Raw genomic sequence first — 20,793 nt, 5'->3', positions numbered from 1 at the left:
GCTGATTAGATCTTAATCCCAGTGCAGCGCTTAAATGTGTAAACAAAAAGTGATCTCATTAAATATGCATTTCCAAACAGAACTTTGCACAAAGGAGAAATCCAGTCTCATTTTGTTCAAATAGTGTAAGTTAGGTTTTTAAAGATCACTGGATAATTAAGAGAATAATTCCCATAATGTTTTGACATCTTTTCATTACCAGGCAGGGACGGTCATAATGAAAAGACTTTACAAAGTTGCATTATGGGAAAAAGAAGGCTTCAGACCCACGTCAGGCACTAAGGGGATTACATTAAATTACATTTAGCTGACGCTTTTATCCAAAGCGACTTGCAATAAGTGCATTTCAATCAAATAGGTTTCAAAACAAGTGCAATTATAAGTACAATTTAATTGCTAGTTTGTTGCGTTTTAGTCAAGGTATTGTCTAAATAGGTGCGTCTTCTCTTGACGTTGTAGAGCGTCTGCAGTTGACATTTATTCGCATGAGTCACCGGTGTGATCTTAACTTGTAACGCAGGCCTACCGCCTCCTAAACCGAGAATAACCCCCCCCCCCCGGTGACGTCATCATGAAGCTCACAGTACTCCTGGTGACTAATCCACTGACTGCCGTGTGAATTAAAGTCAGCGGCGCTCTCCTTACCTCCTCGATGACAGAACCAACTTCAGTCGACTTGCGTCGCTTCCGGTCTCGCGCTGACACTCAAAAAAAAAAACGTACGGGTGCGAGAGGGTCAGCGCAGTAATCCGCCGCCTGGGCGACGCAGAGCGTCAGAAGAGCACAAAAATGTAGAGGGTTGAAGGTCTAGTCCCATTTGAAATACATGATCCATGTTGATACCTGAAGAGATTAGTGAGCGCTTAAGCGTGTGTCAAACAAACAACTGGAACATGGCATTTATAAGTTTCAGTGTAACATTTATTAGTAAATCACAGGCTGTTTCAAGCTGCAAACCATTTTAGAGCAACCTAAAAACATCAAGAATCAAGTTCAGTGATTTCAAGGGTTTGCAAACGAACAGGTTTTAAAAACGCCGTTGAGCCATTAGCCGCATTTCAACAAACCTTTCACAAAAAAAATTCACACACGTCCCCTCAGTGGTGGAATAGAAAAACGGTTACTGCCATCTAGTGGGAGGCCACAGCTATGTCATGACAAGTTTTATTGAATATATAAACGGCACAAAAACATTGAAATACAACATTTAGTCACTATGACACAGCAGCAGGGTTTGAGCCTTCCGACGGTTCGCAGATCTCGATGCCCTGAAAAGAAGTAGTGACATTAGTGCATTGCGTCACCATATTTAAAAAATAAAATAAAAAAAAGCTTCTTGTTCCTCCCGTGAGCTCACCGTGTCCACGTCTTCAATGACGACGCTCCTCCCCTCAACCTCAATGTCGCTCTCCGTGCTGTTGTGCGAGCAGTACTCCTCACTCTCGGTCTCTGCTGTGCTGGGCTGAGGGGAGACAGAATTAGCCGAACGACATCAGGTTTCATTAAAGGGATTTAATATTAAATGTGGTGCAGTCGTAGTCTTGCAAGTAGTTCAGCAGGTCACGAAAATGTTCAGATTAAAGAGCAGCCAAGTACGTTTAAAGTGGGTTCAACATGACCAATTACCTCATAGTTGGGATCTTCCTCAGCGTCGTCATCTTCGGCGTACTCCAGATTGAGCGCCTCCACCCAAGTCTGGTTCTCCTCTTCCTCATCGTCGTCATCGTCGTCGTACAACTCATCCTGCTTTCGCTTGCTGCCCTTTCCACAAGGTTTAGTAGGAGAGGAACGGATTTCTGTTGGGAAACAAGCTTATTTTTAGTTTAATTTTTTTTTTTTAGAAAACTAATCACTAATCTTGCTTTGGTGCCAAAAGTCCCCATACAAAAGGTCAGGGTAAAGCACATTAAAAAAAAAACCTATGCATTGTCTTATTTTAACATGTGGGCATCAGGAGAAAGCTCTGGCTCATATTTGCAACAGGAAATTTATTTGACAGATCATAGTCAAGGAATCTGCTGCACGGTTCTTGCAATGCAAACCACGCAATGCATGCACATATGCAGCTTAAATACGTTTATTTGTACTTTTACAACTAGGCGCTGCAGTTGGGTACAATATACATCAATACCTGGTGAGAGGGAGCAGCCGATGCTGCTGGACACCGGGTAGCCCAGTGCGCCCTGCACCCAGCGGGGCAGCACGGACAGCAGCACGCGGGTGGCCCGGCGCAGACGCTTGCGGCCGGCGAGGTTCTGTCGTGCGGGGCTGGAGGCCGCGGGGGGGGCCGCCGCGGCGGCGACGACGACGACTACGCTCTCCGCCGGCCGACGGAAGCCCAGCGCCCACCAAAACCCGCGGTATGCACGCACCTGAGGGCGAAACGAGTGTTAAGGTAACGGGGAGCTCAACGCACACGGAGAGATTGGGGGGGGGGGGGGGGGGGGGTGCTGCTCGTACCAAGAGGCCGAAGGGCCACAAGAGGCCTCGCAGCATCGAGCGAAACACCCCGTCTCTCCCCGCAACGACGACGGCCTACAGAGGAGGAGACAACAAGGGTAAAAAAAACAACAAAGTATTGGCTGCGGGTTCTGTCTTGGGAGGGGGGGGGGGGGGGGGGGGGGGGGGGGGGGGGGGGTACCTCGGTGCTCTTCGGCTGCTCCAGCTCCTCCGCGGCGTCTCGGTGGATTTCGGAAGTCATGCTGCAGCGGGTCAAAGCCTGGTGAACGTGGGGTGGGTGGCGGGGGGAGAAGCTGGAGTGACTGCAGGTGAGGGCTCAGGGGAGGGTGAGATGTACCCGGACGTTGCCAACGTTCAGCCAACCGAGAGAGACCGACGCACCTGGCGCAATCAGAGCGGACCAATTAACGAAGCCCGCCAATTAACCCGCCGAAGCCCGCGAGATATGGCGGTCCCGACTGTTTTTTGTGACATAAGCGGGTCAAAAAAAAAAGAAACAATAGTATATAACCTAAACATATAGAGATTATTTAAAAATGTTAAAATCTGAAGCTGATTATCTGAAACATGACATGAAAAAAAAACATGGACTTGGATGGAATATTCCAGAAGGTAAACCACGCACACATAACAGCATTTGGTTGAAGGCTACAGCTTATTTATTGCAGATTCATACATGACAAGTGTCCTGCTGTACATCAGACCAGTGGGTTACCCAATGTATTCGACTTTGCATTTTAGGTTCAACGTATTTTTCAAACAAAAATGCAGAATATCTTCAAGTTCAAGCTGCTCAATGTAACTGTTTTTTTCTTATTGAATGTAAAATGATAATCTACTTCCCAAATACTACATTGGTGACCTTCCAACTGTTAGACGGACAAAATAAAACCAAATAGTGTGATATTTTTAGAAAATCGACCAAATAAAAAAATGTATTGGTAACTTCATTGCTAATGAAAACAAATTTAGCAACAATTCTGACCGGAAGATGTTGCATCGTGTCTGTCTGCCACTTAGCATATGAAGAGCTTCAATGGAGAGGCCCATCATTATGCCTACTTGTAAAATCTCCATAATTGGAGACCATTTCTGGCATTGGCTTCCGTCTCATTTACGCATTTGTTGACGCAGAGGTGCATAAAAGCTTCCCCGTGCTCCATCCTCTTGCTAATCCACCACCAGGCCTGTGTGCGGAGGCAGCGAGAGACACTCGGCGATGGCCAAGGAAGCGGTCACGCGGACGCTCAGCATCGGCGCGATCCGCTCAGACGATTTCTCCACAGCGCGGAGACACAGCGGCGCCGCGGGGGCCCGCGCACTCCTGTGGGCCACCAGCAGCGCGAGGTCCCTGGGCGGCTCCCCGGGATCGGACTTCCGCGCGAGCCGGGAGAGCGTTTACTCAAACATCCTGACGCCGGAAAGCATCCCGCAGTTCACTATACCAACTCTGTCTGTGCAGAGCAGCTTAAGATCGTTGGACGGGGCGGAGGAGGCGGGATCAACGGAAGGCCTCGGGAGTCCCGCGTCGTCTCCGTCGTCCACCTCACCCGCGGGCCGCGCCCCGGTCGGGCTGGACCGCGGGCCCGAGCGCAGCGCCTCGGCCCCCTTGGCCAAGAGGAGGTCCCTTCTGCACAGGGAGGTGTCCTGTCCCTGCACCGACGCCGAGGCCCAGCACTGCATGGACCCGGCCAGCCGAGCCGCCCTCTCCCTGCCGCACCTGAGCAAGGTCACCACCCCGTACGGCTTCGTCACCTTGAGCCAGAGCCCGCAGATGGCGAGCGAGGGGGCCCTTCTCTCCCAAGCTGGGCAGCGGCGCCCGAACAAGGACGAGGAGGCGGCGCCTAGGGACCCGCGGAAGACGGAGATCTCAGTAAAGGCAGAGATAAAAGCTTCCCTCACCCCCCTCCTCGGCGCCACGGCGTATTCTTCTTCTGTGCCCAGAAACCCGGACAGCAAGCACAAGCGTGGCTTCTACGAGGCTATAAAGAAACACTTCACCTCTCGCCATTAGGCTTGGACGAGAATGTCGGACCAAGCAATGAAAACTTGGAAAAAAATGTACCAGTTGTCAATTGGAAAAAATGATAATAAACAGGCCCCAGCCATATTCTGTGTGGAGTTTTTCTTGGTTTTATTCACGTCGAAGCTTCCCGTTTCATTTCGAGCTGTTCATTGAGGAGCGTGGAAGGTCACCTTTAGAATAACGGTCAGAGAGTGAATATTTATAGTGTTGAAGGTTAATGGATTCAGGATTTTAAATGTCACTCACTCTCAAGCTGCCTGTATTTAGCCCCCGGGTCCCAAACCCTTGAAAAAGCTTCCACAGTTAGCATGAACTGTGCACTTGCATGAACGTGTTCCAATTCCGTCCCTCAGGTCCGAGAAACCAAGGCCCCTTAGCACATGAAGGGCTTTTTGGTGGAGGGCCCCTCAATGATGGTGGACTAATGCGTCCTCGTTGCCCAACACTCCCACACACTGCAATGTGCTCGGTAAATGTCATTGTGATGCAGAGCGCTGCTTTCGGGGCTCCGAGCGGCGGTCGATGAAAACACAAAAATGAGTCCTTGAAGACGAGAGCAGACGGTGTACGGTCGATCTGAAATTATAATTACACTGTGTTGTTTGGCTTGAAGCATGAATGTAAAATAAACAAAGAAGGGATTCTGCTTTTGTTTTATTCACAGACACAGCGGTTCCAAACCCTTTTCTTTAAGGGACCTCTCTATCATTGAGCAGGCTAATTATTTTTATTATTATCAATCGCTGAGGTGGTAAGTCATTGATTATTCTTTTTGGCATCAAACCAATTCCCACCCTCTCATCAGCAACCCTGACCTCTGACCTCTCAACAAAACGGTTCTCTGTGCCGTGGTCGGTGAAGCGTTGTATTATTTTATAGGAAGCTTTTACATATTTGTTATTGGTTCATCATCTCGGCTTTTATCTGTAAGTATTTGACCTTTATTTCACAACACACCGATGCGTGCGAGCACCGGGGGCCCGGAAGAGGGCCTCGCATGAGTAGAGGCTCAAAGTGCATCATCTAAAAAAGGAGGAGAGGTTCATGCTAACCCTCAACTGAGAGACGGAAAAAAATCAACAGCGCAAGTAGACGGAACTTTTGCTGTATAACTGCTCTTCCCCATTCTGTCAGCTTGAGGTTAGCTCAGACTGCCGTGTGTTGCCCTCAGAACAGACACCACTTTTTCCGGTACCAACCTCAAGATTTTGCTTTTGCCAAAAGAGAACAAGAGACAAAAGCCCACTTTCAAACTTGCAGCTCCACAGACGCAAGAGAGACAGAGGTTTATAAAAAAAAAAAAAAAAAAAAAAAAAAAAAAAGCCAATGAGGGAGTATCTGAGACAAAAGGGGGAAGTATGTCAGAGAGGCACCACTGCATCCACACACACACACACACACTACGCCCAGCGAAAGCAGTGAACCGTGTGAGAGGTGCACGCACGAGCAGGGCACACAGGTGTTGGGACCTTTTTTTTTTTTTTTTTTCTAAGATCTCTGATGGCGTCCGGTCGCTGCAGCGGCGCGAAGGAACGGCCGCCGGCGCTGCCTGTCAAACAGCTCAGGTGAGACCCAACAGACCGGCGGTTACTTTGCTATTTGTCTCATCACAATCCATCATCACGTGGCCCGTGCAGCCAAGTGGGAATTTAGTCTATTTGGTGACATTGGGGATCCCAGAGCACTCAAGGGTGTTTTCTCTGCTACTTGGCGCACACAGGCGCCTTTCCTCCACACCTTCGGAGGTTGACTGCGGGATGCGCAGCCCCGTCGGACTGCAGCATCCAAGCTGCGAATGCGACGACGTCTTCTCTGAGTCCGCGGACTGCCACGCGGTCCTGTGCCCCATCCACCGGCGCCACGGTAGGCTTACAGAAGGGGGCAGAGTGAGGTTATGCAAATGGTAAAAAAAAAAAAAAAACAGGCTAAATGTCACCTGCAGAGACAAATGCAGCGTAATGTCGCCTTGGAACCTGCTGCATCGTCTACCTTGTGACACGTTCCTGTAATGTGCACCTCAGTCGGCTCACTTCGTCTTTTTCTCGTGAGAACTGAAAGACGCTGAGAGGAAGTAGTTCATTCGTTGTCAACCGCTCATCCGGGGTCGGGTCGCGGGGGCAACAGTTCCATAAAACTTCCCTTTCCCAGCTCTGACTGGGGGGGCAAGGCGTTCCCAGTAGAGATGTAATATCTGATGAGATTTTTGAGCGGATGGCAATGACTATCAGAGCCTTCAGCCGTGCTTCAAACGTGCTTCCTGGGGGAACTGTTGCGTGCTCTTTGCTCCTGCACCTTCTTCAAGTCTCACCCAAATCTCTCCCGCTGTGTTGCCCAGATGCCTCCCGACACCAGGTGAGGTTTTTCTCCGACGGCCCCCCGCCGCCCGTCCCAAAGAAGAGGTTATCCCGCACCCTCTCCCTCCCCGGCAACGGCGTGCCTCAACTCTCCCCCCTGTCCCCGCTGCAAAGGCGCCCTCTGAACTTCGACAACCCCATGTACATGCTGGCGCCCGCGGCCGACTCCCGATTCCGCGAGGAGGAGGAAGGGGGCCTTCGGCCGGCGAGCGGGCGCCCCGTCCCCTCGCCGTCCTTCTCCCTTTTGTCCTTCGACACCCCAGACGAACACCTGCCCTGCCTCTTCGGCAGGATTGACGACCGGAGGGTGGTTTCTCAGGGGATCCAGCGTCGCCACCTGCTCTTTCTGAGGAGCGCGGCACGGAGCGCGGAGGCCGCGGTCCTGCTGCCGCGGGCGGAGGCCGCCGAGGGCCCGTACCAGCCTCAGGACTTCCGGCTGCGTGAGGGTGGCGAGCCGAAGCAGGTCGGCGACGCGCTTTACTACAGCCTGCAAAGCCACAAGCTCCCGGGCAGGGTGCTCGGCTTACGGGTAACGTTTGAACCGCTCGGCAAAAAAAGTGTGATGCGTGAGGTTAAAATGTTCTGTTGTGCACCGCCGCGCACGTTGCACACAATGCAAACTTGATCTTTATCTTGATTGACAACTGTCAGACTGGCTTGCGGTACCAGAAACACTTCCTCTAAACCGTCATCAGGTGTCACAACTGCGACAGGAAGTAGAAATCTTTTTTTTTTTTTTTTTACCACACACGACACAAATAACTGTTGCAGTGCCAGCGTCTCCTATGGCGCGTTTCCACCGAGCGGTACGGTGCGGGTCGGGTCTGTTAACCATGATTTGGCGAGCGTTTCCACCGGCAACAGTACCCTTACTTGATAGGCGTGGTGTATTCCAGAAAGTAGTGGTACCGTCACTTGATAGGCGCGGTATTGGACGGAAAGTAGATTGACGTCATTCGATCGCGCGAAAACTGAAAGATCCTGTTCTTGCTTCTCGATACGTGGCTGTTAAAAGTAAATGCTGCGCGGCGACATTGTTGCGACGGTAGTTTAAAAACGGCGCTTCGTGTGTTGTCTTTCCCCTTGCGGCACGTGCAAATGACGACACTCTTTCAACCAATCAACGTTCTGCAGTGAGTCTAGCTCCACCCTTTAGTACCAAACAACTGTCCCAGGTACCCCAACGGAAGGGTACCCAAAAAGTGGTACGGTACCGTTTGGATTTTTGGTACTTTTCTCAACTTTTGGCAGTGGAGACACAAATAAAAGGGTACCGACCCGACCCGTACCGTATCGTACCGCTCGGTGGAAACGCCATCGTTAATGATGACTTTAATTGTGTATGTTCTTGTTCCCCCCGCAGGTGCACAAACACACGGACGGCGCTCCCTCGGCTCGAACCGATCGGCAGCCAGAGCACGTCAACGTGCAGAGCGTCGTTGCTCATTTCCAAGGGCCGGGGGACAATTGCGGCCGTTTGGCAGCTCAAGGCCCGTCGGGTCACTCCAAGTCCGCTGCCGAGGCGCAGGGCGCCGACGTGACCTCCGTTGAGTCTCTCCTCCAGGAAGGGCTCTCGGTGAGCGTCGAGAGGGACCTGCCTCGGGCCACCCTGGAGGACTTCGTCCAGGACGGCAGCTCGCTGCGGGGCCCGGACCGCTTTGAGTACGACAGGCGGGCGTGCACGCTGTTGCTGCAGGTAGCGACGGGCTCGCGACACCTGTGCGACATCGGCGGCGGCGCCGCGGTGGCCGAGCTCAGGCCGCGCGGGATCTTTTTAGTGTGGCCCAGCGGGGAAGGCGGAGGAAGCGGAACAAGAGAGGAGACGGAGTGGGGAAAGACAGAGGGAAAGGGAGCGATCCAGATGTTGTGGGAGACACACGGATGCCCTCGCGTGGTGTTGACCCCGCTGCCGCCTGCTCGGTGCGTACCGAACGCCGCCCACGTCGAATCCCAGATAGGAGCCTTGATTCGATACTGCCTCCACTCGCAAGACCCCCCGACGCCTCCGGACTCGGCTCCTCGCCCGTCCATGTCCTCCCTCCGGAGGGGGCTCCTCCATTTGGCCTCCGGGCCGCGGGCGGCCGACGTGGGGGCCGGGCTGCAGGCGCTCCTGTGGGGGCCACGAGGCTCCGTGACCACCGCGGTGCACAACTGGCTGACGGTGAAGCGAGCCCTGCTGGTGATGAAGCTGGCCGACAGGGGGCTGATCCAGGACCAGTCGCCACCGGACTGGGAGGACTGCATGTGCCTGCAATACCTGTCGTTTACAGACCCGGAGACGATAATGAGCGCGACGGGTCTGCTGAATGCGGAGAGCGCGCGCTGAGATGAACAGTTAGTCACACCTGGCAGGTTGTAAACTGAATTGTGTACAATGAAATACATAAAGGTTATTTGAAAAGACAAAAGGAGTTTCCATTCTTACAGTTCAATGAAAATGTATCCAACAAAATCCTGCATGATCATCATGAAAATGTTTTTTAGCTTTCTATGAAAAGGGATGTAATTGCACATGAACTATTCTTGTATGTTTTTTTTCTACCATTAAAAAAAAAATGGTACAACGGTATTTTTCTCAGTGAGTCCACTGTACATTTTTTTCTGAATAAATCAAAGTTGAATACGAATTTAGCAATCCAGTTTTCCTACTATTTTGATAAATATACCCGCTGAAAGTAATGATTGATACAATAAGGATGGATTTGGACTTTGAATGCGTACGTTTCATTAGATTAGAATTATTTGAGGCACAGGTTGAAGCGTCATTACAATTAAAGTCCTGCGGAGGCGCCGTTACCAAAGGAACCGTTGAAATGACTCTGAGCCCAAATGAGGCCCCCCATGAGTTCACCCAAGGTCTTTACTCGCCTTTCAGCAGCTCCTATCAGACCCGTTCACACATCCCTTTGTTGTGGAGGAAAGGGGAGGCCACAACGGCTTTTTACTTTATCACAACCTGAACGTTGGGACGACACAAAGCAGATCAAGAACTTAACTCTGTGAGATTACACAACACCGTAGACAGCATTCACGTAGGTGCACTTTTATTTAGTAGTTACCACATGCAGATTTCTATTAAGTGAATCATAGCAAAAAAAGGGAAATCATGCACAGTAAAATGAGAAAAAACAAGTTAAAAATTGACAAGAGGATCAACTGATACTATGAAAACATTGACTTACATGAGCAAGAGGAAATAAAATGAATCATAAATATTACAGTGGGGGGGATGATCGGGGTCAGCACTACACATCATGAGGAGTAACAGTGGCGAGGACACAAAACCCGGATATTATGTGGGCGCTTGCTCTATATTCCTGGTAACATCTTACCCTAGTGCAAATATTGAAACACAGCACATGGTAGCTAATGAACAAACAAAAAGGGAAACCTCAACCATACTGCACTTACTGGATAACGTATTCATTTAAACAAAAATCATGAAGCTGGGTGGGTAATCGGTTGACACAAGGTCAACTTTGGGAACTGCTCAGCGTAGTTTCTTTAGTCGTCATCGGAGGAGTCGCGCTCGATGCTGTAAGCCATGAAGAAAGCGTCGGGGCGGGTGGGGACGAGGGGATGACCCGGTCGCACAATCTCAAAGCCCAGGAAGCTGAATGTACGCAGCATGGAGGCTGGGGAGAAACGAGACGTACACAGGGGTCAATCCTGACCGCGTTCCCGGAAAAAAAAAAAAATTCAAGTTTAAAAGGTCGTGGAAAAGGACGATCTGAAACCCCAGATGGACCTGGATCAATCATCAAAAAGCTCAAATTATTTATGTGAAAACATTGATACATTCATCTTTAAGATGTGCTTTTATTTTGAAATTACAACTCAGGATAACTTTGGTTGACGCCACAGACTCCCTGAGCATTTAACGGCGCAATATTAGCAAGTGTGCAGTTTCTCTATTTTATTAATGAAAAGGAACAGGAATTAACAGACATTTATTTGTTGTTGATATAAATGTCACCGATTCGGTTAAACAAAAATATTACAGCGTATAAAATGGTCATTTTTGCCTCACCTCTATCGTTGCGGTTCTTGTGAAAACAGATGAACACGTGACGCCCCTGCAGCTGCTCCTCTGCAAACTCCAGCAGGAGGGCAAAGCTGGAAAGAAACACAGCAAACCCAACATGTTGATGAGTTATGGGAGGGGGGTAATGTAGGTCAGTGGTGAATTATTGTTCATGGCGGTCTGGGCGTAAACAAACTGCAACATGAAAGCTGCTTATCTGGTCAATCAGGCTCCTACACTCACCTGTAATTAACTGATTTATACATTTACGTAAAAGCTTTTATTTTGATACAACGGCTTCTCGCTCACATGAATTAAGGGCAGTTTACACAAATGATTTTAATTCATTAAAGGAAATTTAGAGAACTGACCTGTCTTTGCTGCCCTCGGGCAGCGCTCCGGAGGGGATTTCGACGTAGAGGTTCCCCCCTTTCAGCGCCGCCCTCCACATGCAGTGCCTGCCCTCAGAGCGACGGGGCTCGAAGAGCAAGAAGCGCACTCTGCCGTTGGCGGGGGGGGGCTCCTCGAGAACCCGCAACCGAGCATCCTGGAGGACACAGGGGGGGGGGGAGGAAGGTGCTCTTTTCTGACACTCTGGATTCGATCCAATAAGCAACGTATCCAAACACAAACGCAGACAGGTGATCGCATTCATGCGGTTGTTCGACCCAGTAGCAGGAGTCGGTTTTACTCACCGAATAGAAGAGCTGGGCTGAAAGATTGCGATCCCGTTTGTCATTCCCTCGCCCACCTGGGATCTTTAAGGGTGGGTGAGGGGCATCAGGAGCACCACTGAGGCCCCGGACACGGGTTACTGCAACAGCGAGAGCACCTCCTGGGACTGGAGACACTGGAGCGCGAAAGAAACACACACACGAGCGGAGCCATTGGAATCGGCGTATTGACTGGACGTTCTGCCACAAACCACACCAGCAATATAAAGACAGCAGGGGGGGAGGGGGGGGGGGAACGCTGCTAAACATTGGCAGGTTTCGTCAAACTAAACTGCGAGGGGGTTGGGAACGGCTTAATCAATAACCGTCCTCGTCGCATGAACTGCCACCGACTGAGACGTTGCATGATGTGTTGACCGGTGCACATTAAACGAACAGGACGCGCGAGTGGTTTCCGTTACACATTGGCGGCGGCGGCGACCCGTTAACATTTGACAAAAGTCGGCGTTCAGACAAATATTCACGACCAACAACCTTCTCATCACCCAAAGTCACGATCTACCCGCAACAGCACCGATGGATCTGAGGGCCTCTGTTTCTGCGGAGTAACTTTAAGCCCGTCACATGACTGGGCCAAGGGATCGGCCTCTGTTTGTCTAACCATTAGCCGCTGACAAACATCGGTGAAGCAAGTGAGATCAGCCATTTTAATTTACAGGTCGGTCAAAGTTCTCCATGGCGCTTACGAGCACGGACGTGTGTGTGTGTGTGTTTTTTCCTCAAAGCCGATATCAGAAGCCTTCAGGAGTGGCATCGCTGCCACATGGTGGAAAACGCTCTCTTACGTAAATGCCACTTTTGTGCTGTATGTGGAGCAGATGTGTAAAAAAAAATGAATCGCCGAATCCATTGGGCGTTTTTCGCGAAAACTAAACACAAATTCTCCCTAAATTCCATTATCAAGGTTGTGCATAATGGCAAATAAGCATCTTTACATAACGCCTCCTCGGTTTGCAGTACAACTAACACACAGGCTAAGGCCTCCAATCAACGTCTCCGTTCGGATAACCAGTCTTTTAAATCCTGCACACTCCATCACACGATGACATGAGCGCCGTGGTCATGCGCGAGTGTCATGTAAATGTCCACTCATTTAAGGAGATATATTCACTTATTAAGTGTTCTACAAACCTCATTTCAAAGAAGTGGATCTATTAAAAAGAGGGGCCCTGCTCTTTAAGCTGAGGCTTACAGAGAGAAACACATTTAATTATCATAACTTATTTGACAGATAGACAATAGTCATTGAGGTTTTATACAAGACTGATCCGTGCTGTTGTTGCCAAGGATTCTCACAATAAAAACAGTGTGATTATTGCATAATGAAGAGCTTCTTTGTACAATATGTCATCGCTGGATTCACCCCCCCCCCCTCCCTCATCGCGGTGCAGTGGAAATTTCCTATGAGGTAAGAACACGAAGCGAATCGCTCTCAAGCCGTTTAAAATCCTGACACCCCCCTCCCCCCCCCCCCCCGCATAACAACCAAACGGTCTATTTCCGGGTGTAAAATTCCATTAAAATCGCACGTCAGATATTTCGCAATCACATTGGTTAATGAAATATCGTTACCATCGAGCACAAAGCAAAGGTTATCTGAATGATTGGCTAATCAGATCGATTGATTGCATCGTTGTAGATCCCATTAGTTGATATAGTGGATTCATATTAACGAAGCTGGCACCGGAGAGAATAAAACAAGCCATAAATAATCAAATTAGCCATCGGCTCAACTGACGTTACGGTGATTAGCAACTAACGTTAGCTAACTTTATTTATCCTTAAATGAAAAAGGTCAACGCACTGTGCGTTCCAACAAAAAAAACCTCAAATGAAATGGAAAATATGATCAGCATATTTATACATTCTTGTCATCGATTGTTTTCACTACGATGCCGAAAACAGGAAAACAAAAAGTTGTGATATAACTGTAACGCTAGCCATTAGCTAACGCAGCTAGCCGTTTAGCCACGCTGGTAACTCCTGTTCAAAGCGACGCTGACACGCTCCAGATCACCCCCAGAAATGGGAGGTTAATCAAATAGTTAACGAAAAGTAGGTTGCGATTCATTGGAGGCTGTATAAAATACTATCAATGTAAACGTCGGGAGCATCAATGTTAGCTAGCTAGTCCGGGTTCAACGCCAGCTAACGCTAACTCTTCCCGTGGCGTTTCAGTGCGAGTTAGCGCATTAGCCTCGCTAGCTAGCGAGCTAGCTAGAACTGTTGCTTATGATTTGGTCCATTTGTTGAATACAAACGATCATACAGTTTAAATATAAACACAGGTAGGGGTTAAAATACTGTATTTTTATGGTGAATTGTTTTATGTTAAATAAAGGGCTTTCAAAACAGAGATGCGACTGCATATGTTATTTTATTGACGTTAACGGGAATAGATTTGAGATGTTATGTAAACAAGCATCACGGGGAGCAGTGCTAGCCACTCCGGCGCCGCTCAGCTAGGCCGCGGTTTTTAAACTTAGCTTAGCCTCTGAGCTAATTAGCTTATTCCAATTCACAGCTGCTACAACAACATACCTTTCACTGGCACGTGTGTTACTGGATTGTTCAATAAGAGGCATCTCGGATAAGTGTCTCTCTTTTTCTCTAACAAAACAATGGCTATTCAAAATCGTCTGTAGGTTAGATTTAACCATCCGGCCAGCGTCCACACCAGCAGCTCTCTGTCCTCTCCCCCGTCGCCTAGTGGCGGGTTCAGCGCCGGCAGGCTGCGGTATGTCCGAGGGGCGTGTCCTGTGCACTGTGACGTGTCACTGCACGTCACGAGCCCCTTGGCTGAGACGTTTTTTTAAATTATCTTTCTCTGTATGTTTCCTACAGTCATGAGCATAGGCCACTTTAGATCACCTTGAAAAAAAATGCATTCTTAAATACTGCTATACTTTAAAATCCAACCTAAAAGGAGGAAATGCCCCAAATTACAACTGCTGTGTAATTATTGATTGTTAATAATATAATTCTGATAATGAACTCGTAGTTAGCCACAAACACACTGGTGAGGTGAATGGAGAAGTTTTTTTTTCTTTCCTCCCTAACAGATTTATAGTGTAATTACTTTATCCCATCTGGGGTCATTTGTTTTGTTATCGGGGGATAACAGGATAAAGCTGGTTACACTTCAGTCTAACTGCTGGCCTCAGTTCACACCGCAAGCGTCACTTTCCTTTTTTTTTTCTTCCAACCCCCCTCGCCTGTGCCTGTCAATCAAGAAGCAGAGGAGCATGGTGCAGGGTGCGTGAAACACACGCTCTCTGCTAGAATCACCACCAAAACACACGTCGACTTTCACTTCATTAATGAGACACAACTAGGGGTTCAGAGCAGGTACGTTTCTCTTTTTTTTCTCCTTTATTTGATTTTCGTAGCGAATTATATTTTTCTTTTGTGACTATCTGCAGGAGACTATTTTAAGCTTTCCTATGTTTCACTGTGACACACAGCACCCTCAAGAAAGACAAAACACGGTGAGAAAATACACTCACCATTGGCTTTATTTCTTATGTCAACTTCCAGCATTTGATTCAGACCTCGGCCTCCAGGCCTTAAGGAGCGGGGGGGAGGGGGGGGGTTGGAACACCCCGAAGCCATCACAAGTAAGACCCGCGTCGACACACGCCGTTACCATCCCGTGGCAACTAGCGTGTGACTCCTTTTGCGTCCCTCCGTAGTGTCCTACGAGCGCATTCTGGCCATCGAAAGCTTGAGCGAGGTTCCGAACCCGTGGAAGGGATTCACCATGAACCGCTGCTTAGTGCTGGCCCTGGTGGTCCTGCTCGTGACCTCGGGGGTCAGCGAGGTGCACGGTGAGTTTCATTCGGGGCTGCTTTCTGCGACATGCAGTGTTCTGCTGCTGCTGCTTTCGGTGCATCACACCATCAATGCCGACGGCACAGTGAGGTTCTTTCTGCACAGTCAGCACGGGCTTCACTGTCTTCTCATATTTCTCTGTGTTCCAGAAGCCGTGGATTCTTTTGTTGAGGAAACGGGGGTAGTGTCTTTCCTCGGAAGTCTGCAAGACGGTTCAATATTCCAGGTAAAGGGTTGGTTGAATTTGTAGGAATCTAGTTCTGTGATGAGCATTGACACGAGGCTCCACTTTGATTCCTTTGTTAATTTATGTTTTGTTAAAATGACATTTTGAGCCTTGAAATAATCCGCCCATACCTTTGTGAGCTAAATGCTATGCTAGATGCTATGCTAATTATCAACGCACACACCAACATTAATTTTTTATTAAAGCCAGTGCTTTGAAAATAGCTAATTTAATTGTATTATATAAGTACAACTGATTATCATAATGTTGCTTCTTTTAGGTAATAACTATATAAGTTTCCATCTATAATTTGTGTGTTTTCATCCTGTTGTGCGTCTCCAGATTTCCATATGGGACAAATTCTTGTGGTGGTGGGGATCCGAAGAAGTCGGAGCGATAAGAAGAAGAAAAAAGCCGATCGGCAACAAAGTGATTCTGAAACCCAAACCTAAAGTGTGATTTGTCTAAAAAAATACATCTGCATGTCATCAACTGTCACCAACCAACAGGTTACTGAATAAAGAAAACAAACAGCCTTTCATATACTTTTCATTTAATAATAGACAGAATGTTACAATGATGATGGTTTTATTTTTGTTTTATAGAAATTTAATTTCTCCGCCATTTATCACATTTGATACTTTATTTGAAATAAAGTATCAATATTTCAAATATCACTTTCTGCTCCATTGTGACACGATGTTGTGTTAGCAACAATTTTGGAAGAATAACTCTTAACGCCTTATGAATGATGAGAACTTATTCATTTTAATAATACAAGTAAAATATAATTAATACTAATATTTAACTTTTTGGGGAAGTGTGGGAATACTGCAAATAATCTAAAGTTTACATGTGTATATATATATATATATATATTTTAATAACGTGTGAATGCCAGTAACAATTGCATTGCATTACAAGTCTCAGCGTTAAATGTACATCACTCAAGCCGTTTCAGCGGCACTCGCACTCTTTGGCCACCATGTCTGGCTTGAGGGAGATTTCGGTGCCGTGGTCCTTCACCTCCACCATCTGCAGCGCTTCGTAGGCCACGGGCACGCAGCACGGCGCCCGCTCGTCCCCGTTGTCCACCTCCACGTGGTAGTTGAGCAGCACGGCGTGGTTGGTGGCGGCGGCCAGCGGGTAGGCGCAGGAGCCCTGGCAGTTGTTGATGTTGATGATGTTGGGAATGTCCAGGCGCTTGTCCAGGCTCACGCTGAGGCTCTTCAGCCCGCATGGGTTGGCCCTGGCGGTGGCGTCGGGGCCCGCTCTGGTGGCCCGCTGTCCCCTCTGCGCCTCGTAGGCACGGGCCACCGTCTGCAGGGCCTTCAGCAGAAGGAAGGCCCGGTACTGTCTCTCCCCTGTTCTGGTGGTAACGGAAGCACCGGTTTAAAAAAAAAAAAAAAGGCCATTTAGGTCAGATGGGCTCGTTTGTAATGCGAATGCGTGATTGTACTGTCCAAGAAAGGCAGTGGAGAGACTGTGATGAAGATCAACTAATTCCAATCAGTAATTAATTGCTGTGTTGCAATGGTTCCAACTGTTCCAAATGTTTAAAAGTGTGTACAATTGAAGCCAAAGGTCAATAATCTGTTAACTGATTCTCAAAATGATGGATAATGATGGGAAAAAAAACTTCTAGTAGTAGACAACTATTTAAATAATGACCTAAAGTAGTGAATGAATAGTTGATACATCCAGGTTCTGGCACTTTAATGCCAACCCAAACCGATCTAAACATGGGACACTGGGATCGTAGCGTGGACTAAGTGGCATAGAATCAACCGGGCCGGGGCTTTGGGTTGGAATAAACAATTTGCTTTTTTCCATCGTCCACATCACCTGGTGCCGGCCCCTCGATCGGAAACGCACTGAGCTCCCCGAGCCTCGCCAGCCTCTGCGCGGCGCCGCGGCCCACCCGCTCCTCCCGCATCACCGCCGCCATCTTGCCCGCCTCCGCCTCCAGCCTCCGCCTGAGCTCCTCCAGCAGCTGGGGGGAGAAGGCCAATTCCCCGCGGTGCACCCGGAACCCGGAGGCCCGGCTCCTGAAGGAGAAGACGGTGACGGAGGAGGAGTTGATGAGTCCCGCCAGCAGGGCGTCGCCGGAGGACAGGCCCAGCGTCAGGGGGGGCAGGGACTTCAGGGAGTCCAGCTGGAGGGGCGAGGACTCGCGGTGGTCCTGAGGCAGGACGTCACCCAGGAAGCGCTCCAGCTCACAGAGGAAGGAGGTCTGTGAGGAAGCCGGGGACGAGTTCAGATGATACCTGAGAAAGAGAGTTTGAAAACCAAAAAATAAATAAGTTAGCAAGAATCGGGTAATATTTCGGGAACATAAAAGCTGGTAGAACCTTGTGTCAGTTCCTCGTTCCCCAGAGAAAAGCAGAAGCGGCACCACGCCGACGTTACTTCCTGATCTTCCACCAGTCAGGATCTCTTTCAGGCGTCGGCCTGTAAGCGGAGGGACATTTTGAGGAAGGCGCTCGTGGAACAAGAACTCGCACCACACTCACGTCTTACTCATATCGGGGGATTTGGCCTCAACGGAAATCCTCCATTTCTGGGGGACGTCGCCATCGGATGCTTTTCCCGTCAGCATTATGTACCACGTGTCTCCCGAGGTGCACGCGGTCTAGAAAAAACACACAAAAAACACAAAAAAACCAGATTCAACTACGTCAGGAGGCTTTTTTCCCTTCATGCGACGGGAGGCCTTCCTTTACCTGAGCGGGAGGATGCAGCGACTGACTTGTGAAGGTGACGTCCAGGTTTCCCCCGGTGGGGGGGCCTTCGAACGCCAGGAGCAGCGCAGGGCTCCGTCCGAGCAAAGGGGACTGCGGGAGGTCAAGGGTCAACACCAGCGTTCCCCTCTCCTCGTCTTCCTCTGAAATGAGCACTGGTGGAGGAAAAGGAGAAGTTAAGATTTGGCGCGAGTGACACCCAAAACGGTTCTGAGAGAGCGCACGTACCTCCGGTCGGATGCAGCACCTCCAGGCCGCGCCCCGGGTTCGCGCTCGTTTCCTTCGCCAGCTGCAACAGGGCCGAGGCCGGCGAGGCCGGCGAGCCATCGGACGCGCCGCAGATCCCAAACCGGGTCCGACTGCGGCTCGCGAGTTCCCCGTCGCCGCCGGCCTCGCGCAACGCCGCGTACGCGTCGTCCGCGAAGCACGGCGCGCGGCGAGAGGCCGCGGAGGCCGACGGGGCCTCTGGCGAATGGAAAATGATGATAAAGAGCAAATAAGCGGTTTGCGCTGAAAAGCAGAGCTGGAGGCGGGACACGCACACGCGAGCAATCCAGAACACACAAATTCAGGATAATAAATATTAAAAAATCTATATTGTTGCAACCCAGATTATTTTCACTAAAACCCTGAAACGAAGGCCTCGCACAGAATTTCGTGAATAACCTTGTCCCTTATCAGGAGTCTGACCTGTGGCTGTGGGGAGCAGCTGCCGTCCATGCGAGGCCGGCAGGGCCACGCGGAGCATGGTGCCGCAGAGCATCAGGGCTCCACAGGGGAAGAAGCACGACATCCTCCACCGTCCGTGCGTCTGCCGGTGTGGTCGGACCTTTCCCACTCGCTTGTTTTGAGCGGGTCAAGCTCATGAGGAAAGGGAGTTATACCCTCCCACCTTCCCTTGTCACTGCCAAAGTAGGAGTAAGGTGTCCTTGATGAGACTGGGTTCTGTTTAATTTGTTTTCGGCACAGAAATGTGCTTGTTTTCCACCTACAGAAAGCAGGTTAAAGGGAGATAACGCGCGGGGTGGACTCGTAGTAGACTGAGAGCAATGGAGGTGATGTAGACACATGTGAAGGGAGGTGGGAGCGCACTCCTTGTAACATTCTCATGAACAGCTCTGAAGCATAAAATTTGTAATTTAAAATTACGAATTTGTAAGGACAAAGCTAAAACAATACAAAAGTTCGTATTAGAAAGCGTTTTGTCTTATTGCGTTGTTGCCAGTTTCAAGATAACGTAGAACTTTAATTGACAGTTAGCTTAGCGTGAAGTCTAGAAACCGCAGCTAGCTTGGCGGCGTCCAGCGCTAACGAGCCGCTGTCCGCCATCGCGTCTAAAGTTCGCTACGCTCGTTCACGCGGGATCTGGAACTCAAGCTTCATTTTTAAAAAGGCGTAACTTGTATGAACGGATGGGGAGCAGATGTGGCGGATTAACATCTCAGGTTGCAGTGACTCTTAAAACCCTGACAGCATTTATCCACGTCCTGTTCCATTGTCCTAAAAATGAGCCAGGTCATTAGACATAATTTGGTTAAAATTTCTTAAAGTTATGTTGTAACAATTTGGGATACGTCACTAAATATCTCACGTGGAAGCGCTGAATGCAGACGCTAACAAGTAGCTACACGACAAAGCCCGCCGACACCTTCACGGCCACGTGGAGTAAACTCACTGAGGTTCGGCTTTTTACCAAAAATTCACAAAGGTTGTGCATTTGTCGTCTTGCCGAACATAAGGTGTAGTTTTAGGTCATTTTTACGGAATAATCTAAACAGTTTTCGGGCTTTTGGTCGGCCTTGTGTCCCGTGAACAGAGTGCCTGAGCGAGGCGGCGTCCTGCGGCACAGACCGCTACAGTGTATTTGCTCTCGGGGGAGGACCGGCAGAACAAAGTCCTGCTCCCACGTGAGATCCGATTCCCTTTAAGGAGCGGTCACTCCCACTGCGAGGCCCACAGCTGCGCTCTTGTTTTGGAGATGGTCAAGGTCTCCAGTGGTGTTTTAAGAGGGAGATAAAGCCAAGGCTCATTCTTCAACGTCCAAAACTTCACTAAAAGGAACGACGAGAGCTGTTCATTATCCTCCAATGGCTGCAACATGTTATCGACGGCGTGCTTGGGGAACATTTCTTGGCAGGTACCGCGTTGTCCCGAAAGCAATGCGAGGTTATAAATCTGAAGGAACTAGAACTTTTTTCTTATCTTAAAAATCGCTTTTGAGGTTTTATCCAACATGCAACGCCCCATTAAAGTCTTTAATGCATGTTGATGTGTTACATGGAGGTTGGGATATTTGTGGTTAAAGATTAATTGACAGCAAACCATGTCTGACTGCAGTTTTATATAGTTAGAACATATCTAATATCTATAAGTTTGTACAAGCTTATAATAATGATC

The 20,793-nt window shown here is 49.1% G+C and overlaps 4 protein-coding genes across 4 annotated transcripts; 1 reads left to right on the top strand and 3 right to left on the bottom strand.

Moving 5' to 3' along the window:
- Positions 1–1,072: 1,072 nt before the first annotated feature.
- org (oogenesis-related gene) lies at positions 1,073–2,806 on the bottom strand. Its single transcript, XM_037469421.2, has 6 exons — positions 2,642–2,806; positions 2,461–2,535; positions 2,132–2,372; positions 1,627–1,796; positions 1,358–1,462; positions 1,073–1,268 (listed from the first exon to the last, which is right to left on the bottom strand). The coding sequence occupies exons 1-6, from the start codon at positions 2,699–2,701 to the stop codon at positions 1,215–1,217; spliced, it is 705 nt and encodes a 234-aa protein (XP_037325318.1). The 5' UTR covers positions 2,702–2,806; the 3' UTR covers positions 1,073–1,214.
- Positions 2,807–5,375: 2,569 nt separating this feature from the next.
- peak3 (PEAK family member 3) lies at positions 5,376–9,757 on the top strand. Its single transcript, XM_037469419.2, has 4 exons — positions 5,376–6,051; positions 6,207–6,349; positions 6,822–7,369; positions 8,204–9,757. The coding sequence occupies exons 1-4, from the start codon at positions 5,987–5,989 to the stop codon at positions 9,164–9,166; spliced, it is 1,719 nt and encodes a 572-aa protein (XP_037325316.2). The 5' UTR covers positions 5,376–5,986; the 3' UTR covers positions 9,167–9,757.
- A 110-nt stretch (positions 9,758–9,867) lies between these two features.
- On the bottom strand, positions 9,868–14,331 carry oaz1a (ornithine decarboxylase antizyme 1a). Its single transcript, XM_037469423.2, is given in 6 exon segments — positions 9,868–10,475; positions 10,871–10,956; positions 11,236–11,411; positions 11,560–11,646; positions 11,648–11,714; positions 14,140–14,331. Coding segments are annotated over 6 exon segments (666 nt in total). The 5' UTR covers positions 14,259–14,331; the 3' UTR covers positions 9,868–10,344.
- Positions 14,332–16,204: 1,873 nt separating this feature from the next.
- amh (anti-Mullerian hormone) lies at positions 16,205–19,940 on the bottom strand. The gene is given in 8 exon segments (XM_037469420.2): positions 16,205–17,024; positions 17,501–17,529; positions 17,532–17,922; positions 18,007–18,106; positions 18,176–18,287; positions 18,379–18,551; positions 18,625–18,861; positions 19,087–19,940. Coding segments are annotated over 8 exon segments (1,557 nt in total). The 5' UTR covers positions 19,190–19,940; the 3' UTR covers positions 16,205–16,612.
- Between the last annotated feature and the right edge of the window lie 853 nt (positions 19,941–20,793).

This window comes from Pungitius pungitius, chromosome 7 (assembly GCF_949316345.1).
Source record: "Pungitius pungitius chromosome 7, fPunPun2.1, whole genome shotgun sequence".
Lineage (NCBI taxonomy): Eukaryota > Metazoa > Chordata > Actinopteri > Perciformes > Gasterosteidae > Pungitius > Pungitius pungitius.
Note: the sequence above shows the minus strand (reverse complement) of the source record. Positions and strands in the feature narration are given on the sequence as shown.